General features: G+C 33.9%; 1 protein-coding gene across 4 annotated transcripts in view; it reads right to left on the bottom strand.

Moving 5' to 3' along the window:
- CPSF6 (cleavage and polyadenylation specific factor 6) overlaps nucleotides 1–13,305 on the bottom strand; it is a 32,578-nt gene that overhangs the window by 2,657 nt on the left and 16,616 nt on the right. For 2 of the 4 annotated variants that reach the window (XM_027595630.1, XM_027595628.1), the window contains 3 exons: nucleotides 11,331–11,446; nucleotides 10,700–10,853; nucleotides 6,470–6,662 (listed from right to left, as the gene is read on the bottom strand). In XM_027595630.1, coding sequence (XP_027451431.1) covers nucleotides 6,476–6,662; nucleotides 10,700–10,853; nucleotides 11,331–11,446 — 457 coding nt within the window. In that variant the 3' untranslated portion in view covers nucleotides 6,470–6,475. Of the gene's footprint in view, nucleotides 1–6,469; nucleotides 6,666–10,699; nucleotides 10,854–11,330; nucleotides 11,447–13,305 lie in introns of all 4 variants that reach the window. The other 2 variants (XM_027595629.1, XM_027595627.1) reach the window with 1 other exon arrangement.

Below are 13,305 nucleotides of genomic sequence, written 5' to 3' on the forward strand. Positions count from 1 at the left end.
AAAATATAGCAGCTGCTGTTTCTGTGATGATGGAAACATTTATAAGTCATTTTCTAAAGTATGCAAACTACAAAAATAAATGGAAAAATGCTTGAATGATTTTAATGTAAGTATTTTTCATTCACCCACATATCAATTCTAAAGAACTCATTAACAATTAAATGTGAACTGAATATAAAATGCAATAAATTATTTTACAAATTAGTTGTATTTATTTGACAGCATACAGGAACTTCTGCAAATGTTATAAATCAAACTTTCATGTTACAAAATTTATAAATAAAATTTATATATAGCTCAGTATGCACATTTAAATAAATATGACATCCACATACAAATCTTTAGACATAATACAAATTTAAAACATTTACTTTACTTTCACTCTATTCCACCTATATTGAAATAACTAATGTAGTATATAAGCTAACCAAAAACAAGCTAAGTAAGAATCTACAATGATAAATTTCATTGAAAACTCACACAAAGAAAAAAAAAACAGTAAATTTGATAAACTAAAATTTCAAAAATACAAAAATATGCAAACTTCAGGTAGAGGTTCACAAAAGAAACATTCAATTAACTTGCATTTAAGTGATCACTGAAACACCAGGTATTTAAAATATAAATTCCAAGAGAGCATTTTAATAAGATGATGTAGTAAGAGGAAAAGGGCACAATATTTAGTGATATTCTTGCCATAAAGTAATTGGAAAACACTCTCTGCTTTATAATTAAGAGTAATTAATATTCTGTCACAACTATAAATGTTATTTTTTATGTCCTTTCCTCCCTAGGCTGTAAGCATCTTAAGAGCATCAATACACATATGCATTCACAACGCCTAGCAGTAAAAACCTGAATTTTACAACTCAAAAAACAAAAACAAAAACAAAAAAAACAAAACCCAACAACAACAAAAAAACCAAAAAACCAAACAAACAAACAAAAAAAAAACCCCCAGATGTTTTAACCCTGGACCTTCTCTTTTAAATAGTTTCTATTTGCCCATATTTTTCAATGAGATACTTAAGCCATTTCTAATGTTACCTTTTATTGTACCTTTATCTTATGTTGCTGAAGCTTTAGGTGGAATTATTTCATGGAAAAAGATCTAGAAAGGCAGCTTTCACGGGTTTTATTTTTATTCCTTGCAATGTATTTTTAAAAACTGGTACTAAAGTATTAAAGAAAGATAAGGAATGTGTTCTAACCAGAAAAGATGCACTACTGGGAAATTCATAAATCTTACTGCAAAAGTATGTTATCTCCCTAACCTTTTTGTTGTGATGCGAGAGATCTGGTCATTAAAGAGGAAAAAATTATTTCAAGTCACAGTGAACAAAAAATACCCAATCCTTCCCAAAAAAACATATGGCATACACTGCAACTTATTCATAACTCCAAAGGAGAATTTTACTACTTTTTCTATAGAGAATCCTGTTTGTGAAATTGTAACACACATCTTTTTGCAGGACAAATGCACTTATCTTTTGCTTGATTATACTTAATAGATCTTTACTATTAAGAAGTCTCTCATTTTCACCATACAGACATAAAATCTGGGGGGTAGTCTAACAGTTTTTATTTCTCTTTCTAAACACTTTACATTTATCCATTTGGAAATACAAATTTTACAATCTCAAACGGAAGCAAATTTGAAGGCAATACAACCCATTTCCAATAACCCAATCCCATATTATACTCTCAAATTTCTAGGTAGACATCTACATAAACAAAGATATCAAAAAAGCTTAAAAGTGACAAATACATTCAATGCTCATGTTTTCAGAATACCATTTAAGTCAAATATGTTAATATCAAAGTCACACAATTACTTTTTTTTAGCTATCAGTTATAAAAGATCTATGCAAACACTTGTTTAAAAACTAAGACAAACGGAATCTACAGCTCTTTAATGAAGCACTAAGTAAAATTTCAATACAGAGAAGCACTGTATTTTGAGATAATGTAAGATCAAGCCAATACTAACAACTCAAATTATGAGCATTTCTATTAGAAAGTTATCTAAGTAAATTTGTTAGCATCTATTTCTAAGCTCATGGCCAATTCACCTTTCTAATAAGATTCAAATATATATTTGATATGGCTCTTTCACAGGTTTTCACATTAATCCTGAATCAGAAGAATTAAGTGAATATTGAATTGAAAGAATTCTAATGCATTTTTAGAGATGTGCTTCTATTAACTCAGTGAAATAAAATTCACTTTTCTCTTTTCTGAAAATTTCTCCTTAATGAGACAAACAGGGATGGAGTGGGCAAAAGAAATAGAAGATTCTGAATATAAGTCAACTCTTGTAAATCAAATTTCCTTCTTGTGTTGACTAAAACACAGTACATTAAAACACTGTTTATTATAGATATTTGCAAAAATTCCCTTACTACATTTGGTTATTTCCTTCTTTCTACCTGTGGACACAGTACTTACCTCATTTTAACTAGTCTTTCATTACACTATAAAACATATACAAGATAGGAAGTTCACTATAGAAATAAAACTTCACCACAGTCAAGGAAAACTCATCTTTGTACCCCAAATTTCACAAAATGGACATTTCAAAATAAGCTGTTTATGTGCTTTAGAACTTCCTGTGAGGATTAAAACACCCTACCACAGAAGACAAATTAGTAAATTTGGATAGCATATATGGCACACTTACCCCTTTTTGGTTATTAGGTTTTCTTTAAAACAATGCTAACTAAATATTCATCCAAAACATTACTTATTCAAAGTGATCTAATTTACAAACTAAAACGGTAGTAAATTTCACACTGAGATGAAGGTGAGAGCAAGGTGACTCACATTAGCACTGAATTTTCTTTTAACAGGGAACATTAATCATTTGTAAACAAAACCCATTCTTAAACCACAGTGAGCAAAAAACACACTATACATCCATTCAAGGGATTACTTCCTACCCTCCTCTCACTTCAATTATGATAGCTGTGTAGTCAGGTTTTACAAATATTAAAAGCAAGGAAACCTGGAGCAAAAGAAGTGAGAACTAGAATATCCAGATGAAGCATAGCAGTTAGGATATATGGGAAAACACAAACACAAGGCTGGATAATATTAGGCAGATCTCAGATGACCTAAGAGTTGCAGAAATAATTTTTAAGTATCATTACCACCAGTATCATTCATTGGAAATTAAGAGAACTTAATTTTCACATTGGCCTCAAAGTAACACTAAATCTTAAGGAGATGAAACAACTTAGCATATAAAAAAAGAACTTTTTATTCTTTTGCCTTTTTTTGTTTTTCCCAAATTAATGAAAAACTATAAACTAAATAAAGAATGCAAACCACCCCTAAATCTTGTGCAATAACAACACAATCTAAGATTATGATACCTATGGTAAGTCTTACAACAAAATGTAGTTATTTAATCCATATTCAATACAAGATGCTTAAAATTTTTATCAAAGAAATGGACAGTGACTTGAAAATACGTAAAATCTCGTATTTCAGGGAGAGAAAAAGCATGAATAAAGAGTATATTAAAAAATAATATGGATTCATTACTCTTTGTACAGAAAGAAAAACTGAATCATTAACAGAAATTTACTGTGTGGCATTGTTCCAAACAAGTAATAAGAGGAATGCAATCTAAAAGAAAATAACTGTGAAAGTAAAATTATTTCTGTAAGAAGTGTACAATCTTAAAACACTGAACTACTTTTGTTTTGCTCAGAGTGGTCTGAGAATGGAGGCAGAAATTACAGAATATGAAATACAATGTATTTACATACTGAAAATTTACAATACTGATATTCCCATTAAAATATTACCTACTTGAACTTAGATACTGAATGCTTTTAGAAAAATTAATACATATTTTAAATGAGAGAATGCAATTAACATTACCAACAGCTCAAACACAAAAAAAAATTAAGATGGGACAGACATTAACAGCTTGCCAACATCATTAAGTTTCCAGTTAAATTAAGAACTTGCCCTTTTAGCCATTCACTTTAATAATAAGTTACATTATTGTTTTATTTATATACACGCTTACTGACATTCATGTTAGCTTCCAAGTTACTTGTATTCCATTTAGTCCATTTAAGATTTACATGAAAGCTCAAAAGGACTCATTTAAAAACTTCTATAAAGGTCAACAGACCCTATTATGATAATAATTAAATGTGCAGTTATTTTGTTTAAAAGTTTTTCACTTGAATATATTTAATCTTAGCCCCCAACCCTGTAAATTCACATCTACGTCCGCAATAAATACTGTTTAGTATAGTAGCAAAGGTACAATATTCCAGGATAACAGAATTTTTTGCCCTAGAAATGCTTATGTAAAATTATGCTTGGATGAAGGCCCGTAACAATATTACAACTCAATTCTGATTAATGTACAAACAAAACATGGGAATTTTGATATGGTACACATCAGTGATTAAGAAAAAATGTCAACAATAGTTTGCAAGTTAGGAATTTATAGTTAATGTCTGAATGTAATGAAACCCAAGCCATGATACAGTTAGGTGTACCCATTACTGGAATGTAATGTTAGTTAATTCAAAGTATTTAAAATTAACAATGGACTTTTCAAGGAGTTTACTTGGCTGACTATGCTACTTTAACTAAAACCAGGAAGAAAACTCATTAATTAACTTTGGGTATAATCTGGTTCAGAAAGCCCTTGATGGGCATATCCAATCTTGGAGATGATTAAAAATGTACGGAAGTTTTGTTATCATGCCTTCAGTAATCAGAAGCTTGTTGATAAATGGCAGTCTAAATAAAAACATAACTTGTAGAACCCGTACCTTACTATAAATGAAATGGCTAATATAGTTATGCATTTCAAGTAATAAGTTGGCCACAATTCACCTTAAGCAACAGATGGACACTGAAAATTTTTTTCTTAAGATGGGATTAAGATCTATTCAACCCAAGGGGGAAAAACTACATCTTTAAAATTTAGTGTCTAGATTTACATGACACAACATTTAATCCTTATATCCAAAAGCAGTATTAATTTCAATAAGCTCAGTTTTAGAGTGAGAGATGTTCTGCTTAATACTAAATGTTTTGAGACTTATATTAAGTTCTATAATACAATACATGGAAAACTATTTTAAAATTAAAATTTTGATAAATATTTAAGATGCATGTTCAAAATGCTAGGAGTATTAAAACTGGCCTTTCACTTAAAATAGCCCATAAAACTGTAAATAATGTAACAGCTAATGTACCATAAAAATAAGATTTACATGCTTATTTTATAAATAGTATTATTCAAAAAGGATCTCATTTGCTAAAATATTATCTATTATAGTTAAAGAAACTGCTATTCTGTCACAGAATTACAAACACTTGATAGTCTTTGATTTTTGCCCATAACAATTTAAATACTAACAATTACCATGACTAAGTTTTCAGTGTTTCCCATGATTATGGAAAATAATTGTGTAAAGAGTAGTTACTGACAAAGGGTTTGTTTTAGCCTAATTTAATCTGGATATGCCACCAACATATAAAGAAAAATTATTTGTTCACAGAATAACCTTTGTGTCACATGCACAAGCCTCACAGTGCCCTCCCCCTACTTTTCACATGAATAAATGCTGTTCACAAATATAAAAATAAAATTACACATGAAAATGAAGTATAAACAGACAACTTCCCGCTTTATGAAAAATGTACACAAGAAATAGTTTTAAAATACAGAAAAAAAGACACAATGATTATGGTTTATGAATGAAACATCAAATAAAATTATTTCAAGGTTATTCTACCTAGGATGCATGATTTGATACAATTTAAAATTCTTAGATATGTAGTACCCTGAATCCATTTTAATTAAGTTTCGTATCTTCTTTGAAAATTAAAGGATATGGTTTCTTTTATTTTAAAACAAAAACCAGATGCCAGGAAAAGTGTCTCTTCTAAAGAATATTTTTTTAAGTACAAAAGGTCTTTCAATGCTGAGAAACCATCCTCCTGTATTATAAGCTATTATATGTTAGATTTTCTTTAAAAGTTTTAGGGAGTTAGTTCAAGAAGGGAAACTTTCGATTTACTTTTAAAAGTCCAAGCACTATATATATATATATATATGCACATATATTATATATATGTATGGATTAACTTCTATTTTATGTTTCCAATTACATGCAAACTACGCAATTAAGACAATTCCAATTTTTAGATTTTAGAAGTAGACATGAGTCCTCTTGATTGTTTTAAGACCATTAACAATCTCAAAGTTTTAACTCAGCAATACAATATTCAAGGATAAAAGGTTAAATTTTTTTTTTTACCTGTCATTACTCACCTGTCATTTGTCTCAGATGTTTCCAGAAGATTAAATTCAGAACAAGTAGTTGGACCATTTAAAATGTAGGTATATACTGTATAAACAATAGCCTTGGAGTTATAATTACTGTTAATAACACATATGCTAAATATAACAGGAACAAGGAATACCCACCTTCTTCTAACGATGACGATACTCGCGCTCTCGGTCCCGTTCTCGGTCCCGATCTCGGTCCCGGTCCCGGTGTCTCTCTCGTTCTCTGCTTCTCTCTCTATAATAATCATCATGACGATCTCTACTACGGGATTTATGACGCCGACTCTTTTCTCGTGATCTACTATGGTCCCTCTCTCTTGATCGTTCACGTCTTCTAAAAGAAATTACTGGATTAATGCTCTCCATAAGTGGATAGCAGTGTTTAAAAGTACCCAAGGCAAAAAATTCTTTACAAATCTAGTTTAGACTTAGGATGTCCTGAACTTCCAATAATGATTTACCAACTCAACAACAAGCATGAACTAGAAATTCCATTTTAAAAAATATTCACCCCCAAACTAGGAACCAGACACACCAGGGGCAATACATCTTATCATCTATAACATCTAATAGCCTAAAACAGACATGTAGTAACTGAAAGATCAACAGAGAGGTAAAGGAGAAAAAATTTCAAAGGACATGTTGTTTCAAACTAAAGAATGTACAGAAGGTAGTTATTTTAGACATAAAATTCATGAGACTTAAATACATAAAAATTACCACCCATTAACAAGTGATCTAAACCTATATGTAAGTATCAATTTTGCATTTATAATTATCCCAAATATGGTAACTATCCCAAATATGATTCATCATGAGTCCTCCACTGAGAAACTTTCTTATATATGTTTGCTGCAGGGGTGTGTGGTGGGGAGCTGGGAGGCATGGTGGGAAGCAGAGTTCAAAATTTAGTACTTATGACCACTGAAAATATTGGGATACAACTCACATTGTTATTCAATAAAAAGAAATGTTTCATGAGCTGCCTTCAAAAACAAAACAAGGGTGCCTGGGTGGCTCAGTCGGTTAAGCGTCTGCCTTTGGCTCAGGTCATGATCCCAGGGTCCTGGGATCAAGTGCCGCATCGGGCTCCCTGCTCAGTGGGGAGCCTGCTTCTCCCTTTCCCTCTGCCTGCCTCTCCCCCTGCTTGTGTGCACGCTCTCTTTCTCTATCAAATAAACAAATCTTTAAAAACAAAACCAAACAAAAAAAACAGGTAATTTAACCAAAGTATACTGCTTAAAATACTTTTAGAAATTTTGCTAAATTCTTCACAATTCTGGACTTCAAGCTCTATTACAAAGCTGAATCACCAAGATATATGGTACTGGCACAAACACAGACACACAGATCAATGGAATGGAATAGAGAACCAAGAAATGGACCCTCAACTCTATGATCAACTAATCGTCAACAAAACAGGAAAGAATATCCAATGGAAAAAACGACAGTCTCTTCAACAAATGGTGTTGGAAAAACTGGACAGCCACATGCTGAAGAATGAAACTGGACTATTTCTTTTTTTTTTTTTTAAGATTTTATTTATTTGAGAGAGACAGTGATACATGTGCAAGCATGAGAGACAGGCAGAGACAGAGGGAGAAGCAGATACCCTGCTGAGCAGGGAGCCCAATTCGGCACTTGGTCCCAGGACCCTGAAATCATGACGTGGGCCAAAGGGCAGCTGCTTAACCGACAAGCCACCCAGGCGCCCCTGAGAAACGGGACCATTTCCTTACACCATACACAAAAATAGACTCAAAATGGATGAAAGACCTAAATGTAAGACAGGAATCCATCAAAATCCTAGGACACAGGCAGCAACCTATTTGACCCCAGCTGCAGCAACTTCTTGCTAGACATGTCTCCAAAGTCAAGGGAAGCAAGGGCGAAAAATGAACTATCGGGACTGCAAAATAAAAAGCTTTTGCACAGCAAAGGAAACAGTCTACAAAACCAAAAGACAGGGACGCCTGGGTGGCTCAGTCGGTTAAGCGTCTGCCTTCAGCTCAGGTCATGATCCCAGGGTCTTGGAATCAAGCCCCAAATCGGGCTCCTTGCTGAGCAGGGAGCCTGCTTCTCCCTCTGCCTGCCTCTGTCTCTCTCTCTCTCTCTGATAAATAAATAAAAATCTTAAAAAAAAAAACAAAAAACAAAAGACAACCGACAGAATGGGAAAAGACATTTGCAAATGTCTTATCAGATAAAGGGCTAGTATCCAAAATCTATAAAGAACTTACCAAACTCAACACCCAAAGAACAAATAATCCAATCAAGAAATGGGCAGAAGACATGAACAGACATTTCTCCAAAGAAGACGTCCAAATGGCCAACAGACACATGAAAAAGTGCTCAACATCACTCAGCATCAGGGAAATACAAACCAAAACCACAATGAGATACCACCTCACACCAGTCAGAATGGCTAAAATTAACAAATCAGGAAACGACAGATGTTGGCAAGGATGTAGAGAAAGGGGAACCCTCCTACACTATTGGTGGGAATGCGAGCTGGTGCAGCCACTCTGGAAAACAGTATGGAGGTTCCTCAAAAAGTGAAACAAGGGGCGCCTGGGTGGCTCAGATGGTTAAGCGTCTGCCTTCGGCTCAGGTCATGATCCCGGGGTCCTGGGATCGAGTCCCGCATCGGGCTCCTTGCTCAGTGGGGAGCCTGCTTCTCCCTCTGCTTCTCTCTCTCTCTGTCTCTCATGAATAAATAAATAAAATCTTTGAAAAAAAAAAAAAGTGAAACAAGGCAGAGGATCATAGGGGAAGAGAGGAAAAAATGAAACAAGATGAAACCAGAGAGGGAGACAAACCATAAGAGACTTTTAATCATAGGAAACAAACTGAGGGTTGCTGGAGGGGAGGGAGGTGTAGGAATAGGGTAACTGGGTGATGGACATTAAGAAGGGCATGTGATGTAATGAGCACTGAATATTACATAAGACTGATGAATCACAGGCCTGTACCTCTGAAACCAATAATACATTATATGTTAATTAATTGAATTTAAATTGAAAAATGTTAAAAAAAGAAAGAAAGAAATTCTACTAAATTCTCAAATTCACAATAGGGAAATAACAACTGTCTGTAAGCTGAAATATCTATTTTGTATTTTTGCACCAGACAGCTAGACTTAGCAAACATTATTAGATGCTAAGCTCTTTGATCAAGGTAGAAGTTCTTATTAGTAGGGCTTAAAAAATTACAAAGACTATGTAAAGTATGGTCTTCAGCTATGATAAATTTGTTTGGATACAAAGATCCTTACTTACACTGGGTCAGAAAGGTACTAATTAGGAAGTTGGGGACCATGACCAAGACCAAAGTCTTAAGACTTTAACACCAGATAAAGTACACTGAAGACCGATCTATGAATATCATGTACAGATTAAAGATCTACCTTTCAAAAATATGGAAAACTTCAAGGTTAGCTGCAATGCTAAAAAAAGGAATTACCTAGTAAGAAAACTTAAGAATAGACCATTCAATAACTCCCTTATTCAATATTTATTTAGCACCTATTCTGTACCAAACACTGTTTAGTCATTAGAAATACTGCAGTGAACAGGACAGGTAAGGCCCCTTCCATCTTCCAACATGTGTTCTAGTGAAAAGAAATGTGCAATAATAATAAGGAATAGGAGCGCCTGGGTGGCTCAGCTGGTTAAGGGTCCAACTTTTGGTTTCAGCTCAGGTGATGATCTCAGGGTTATGAGAACGAGCCCCATGTCAGGCTCTGAGCTCAGCATAGAGTCTGGCTGGGATTCTTTCCCTCTTCCTCTCCCTCCCCCTCAAATAAATAAAATTAAAAAAAATAGATTATGGTAAGTACTATGAATATGGTAAGTACTATGAAAGAAATAAAAAGAACAACATGACAGAATAACCTGGGAGAAGACCTCTCCTAAAAGTTAGATTGAGTTGAGCATGAAGAGTAAGAAGCCAGCTATGTGAAGAGCCAGGGAAAAGGGCTCCAAGCAGAAGGAATATCAAGTATAAAAACAATGAGATGATTAAGTATTGATGTATCAAGAGGAAGAAAAGAGAGACCACCGTGACTAGAGAATACTGGGCAAGGGGTGAGGTACACAATGAGGCTGAAAAGACAGGCAGGTATCACACAGTGCCTCAATGTTTACGGTCTTATTCTAAAAGTAACCGGAAACCTTCGAAGGGTTTTAAAAGCAAGCAAACACCTGACATTTGATTCAATGTAAAAAAGAAGAAAAAAAAAAAATCACTCTAGATGTTGCATAAACAGTAATAAGTAAAATCAAAGTCCTATTTTAAAGTCCCCAACACAGTATTTTTTCTATTTGTAAAGTAAGAGTTTTAAATAGACATGAGACAGGAAAGTTTTACCTTGATCCAGAACCATAAGACTTGGATTCAATTCCATGAAGGCAATCTTGCAAAGAGCTAATAAGAACTTTGCAACGATCATCAGCAGATACTTTGGATTGTTTAATTAAAGAAATTGCAGTTACCAATGTCTCAATAGCACTCCCATAATCACCTATGAGGGAAAGGAGAGGGAGTGAAATCAAATAAATTGTTTCCAAAATACCACCAAACTGCTTGGGGTAAGAGTAATAAAGCATTTTATAAAAGAAAACTAAAATAACTACAGAAGATTTTCTTAATTTTTTTAGTGTTTCGCCATTTGGAAAAATGTGCATGAAATTAGCACAATTTGTTATTATTATAGCTGTGTAAATCAGGTTATTAATTTGTAAATATGAATCAAATTTAAGTCATTAAATGGAAGGACTAAAATTTAAATCTACACCTAAATATTTAAAATTATGGATCTTTTCATTACTGTGACACATAGCTTCCTTCAATGTCTTTTAAATAAACAAAGGTACAATTTGGGAATATGAATATAAGTACTAAATGCAAATGATCAATCTTCAAGATTGCACATAGTTTTAGGTCATTCCTAATAACATAAATAAGAAATATTAATACAGGAAGAAATATATATACAAACCAGCACTGGCATCAGACACAGCTCTTGAAATAGCACTGCTTGAGATTGCCCTATTTCTATTCATGATTTCTTCAAACTCAGCTTCACTCAATGGCGTTCTTGCAGTATCCATTTCCCTGTAAAATAAAAATAAACCTTAATTGTACTCAACAGTTAGTCGTAATAGTATAAAACAATTCATATTAGTTGCTTTTGACAAGTGCCTCAGAGCTAGTAGTTATTCTTCCAGAGTGAAGCATACTGTTTATCCTACAAAGAGAACAAGTCTAAGCAAAATTCTTACACCACTATCTTTCAGCTGAAATAAAGTAGCAACTTAGAAACCTTGCCTTGGGGCGCCTGGGTGGCTCAGATGGTTAAGCGTCTGCCTTCGGCTCAGGTCATGATCCAGGGGTCCTGGGATCGAGTCCCGCATCGGGCTCCCTGCTCCTTGGGAGCCTGCTTCTCCCTCTGCTTCTCTCTCTCTCTCTCCCTCTCTCTCTCCTCCTCTGTCTCTCATGAATAAATAAATAAAATCTTTAAAAAAAACAAAGTATTAAAAAAAAAAAAAAAGAAACCTTGCCTTTCTGGAGGCCAGAAATAATGTATTTAGACATCTACAATATAATATTTTTCAGAGTCATACAAAAACAGATATAATAAATTGTTCTGATGAATATATATTATATAACATAAAATAATATTTGTATCTTTTATTTATATATATTTTTAAATGTTGGGAACAAAAAGTACAGCCCTACACAATTAAGGAATCTGGTTACATTTATGTCTGGATCCTCTAGGCACAGGACCCAACTCACAACAGAAGGATAACAAATGTCTGATTAATTAATATAACTTCAGGCAGGGACAAGATCTTAGACCATCTTGTTTGCCACTGAATCCCCAGAAGAGTATCTGGCAAATATAGTAAATGTAAACAACTGTTGAAAAAAATGAATTTAAGTGCCAAAATTTTCTAAAGCTGATTGACAACTTTAAAAATTGTACATGTACACTGTGTCAACTATACTTCAATAAAAGAAGAAAAAACTGTACATGTACAGTATAGAAAAAGTAAAGTTTTTTGCCATCTGAGTTACTAGTTACTAGATTAAGACATTGAGTTGAGGGACACAGTAGCAGCTCATTCCAATGAAATGAGAAAAAAAGATAATCTAACCTTTTGCATGCTTTTTTTTTTTTTTTTTAATCTGAAAGAGAGAGACACAACGAGAGAGGGAACACAAGCAGGGGGAGTGGGAGAGGGAGAAGCAGGCTTCCCGCGGAGCAGGGAGCCCGATGCGGGACTCGATCCCAGGACCCTGGAATCATGACCTGAGCCGAAGGCAGACGCTTAACCGACTGAGCCACCCAGGCGCCCTCTTTTGCATGCTTTTAAGGTATTACTGTTATTCCCTGAACTTTATAAACATCCTGAGCAAATTACAAGTTGTTCAAAATACAGGTATAATTTCAACTAAATGCTATGACTTGTGCCCATCGTATCCCTCTTAAAAAAAAATCCCACCTAAGATAGTTTTCTCTAATTTTCAATAAAAAATTAGTCATTAATAACCATCCCCCCATCATGAAAACCTAATACTGCAGAAATTCTATTATGTAAGGAAAAGGATAGGAAACTCAAAATTTTAAATAGTCAAACCAAGTCATGTAACCCACTCTTATATACTAAAGGTGAACACTTAATATGAAGTCACTCACTGGAATTAAAGTGAACAGAAGTTATACTAGTTTAGCAGTTCTAACAGTTTTCTAAAGAAAACAGCATTTAAAAAAAAAAAAGATTTTACTTATTTATTTGAGAGAGAGACCATGAGTGGGGTAGGGGGTGGGGCAGATGGAGAGGGAGAAGCAGACTCCCCCCACTGACCAGGGAGCTCAACCTCGGGCTTGAACCCAGAATCCTGAGATCATGACCTTTGCCCAAGGCAGACACTCAACCAACTGAGCCACCCAGGTGCTCCAAACAGCA

The sequence above is a fragment of the Zalophus californianus genome, chromosome 9 (assembly GCF_009762305.2).
Source record: "Zalophus californianus isolate mZalCal1 chromosome 9, mZalCal1.pri.v2, whole genome shotgun sequence".
NCBI lineage: Eukaryota > Metazoa > Chordata > Mammalia > Carnivora > Otariidae > Zalophus > Zalophus californianus.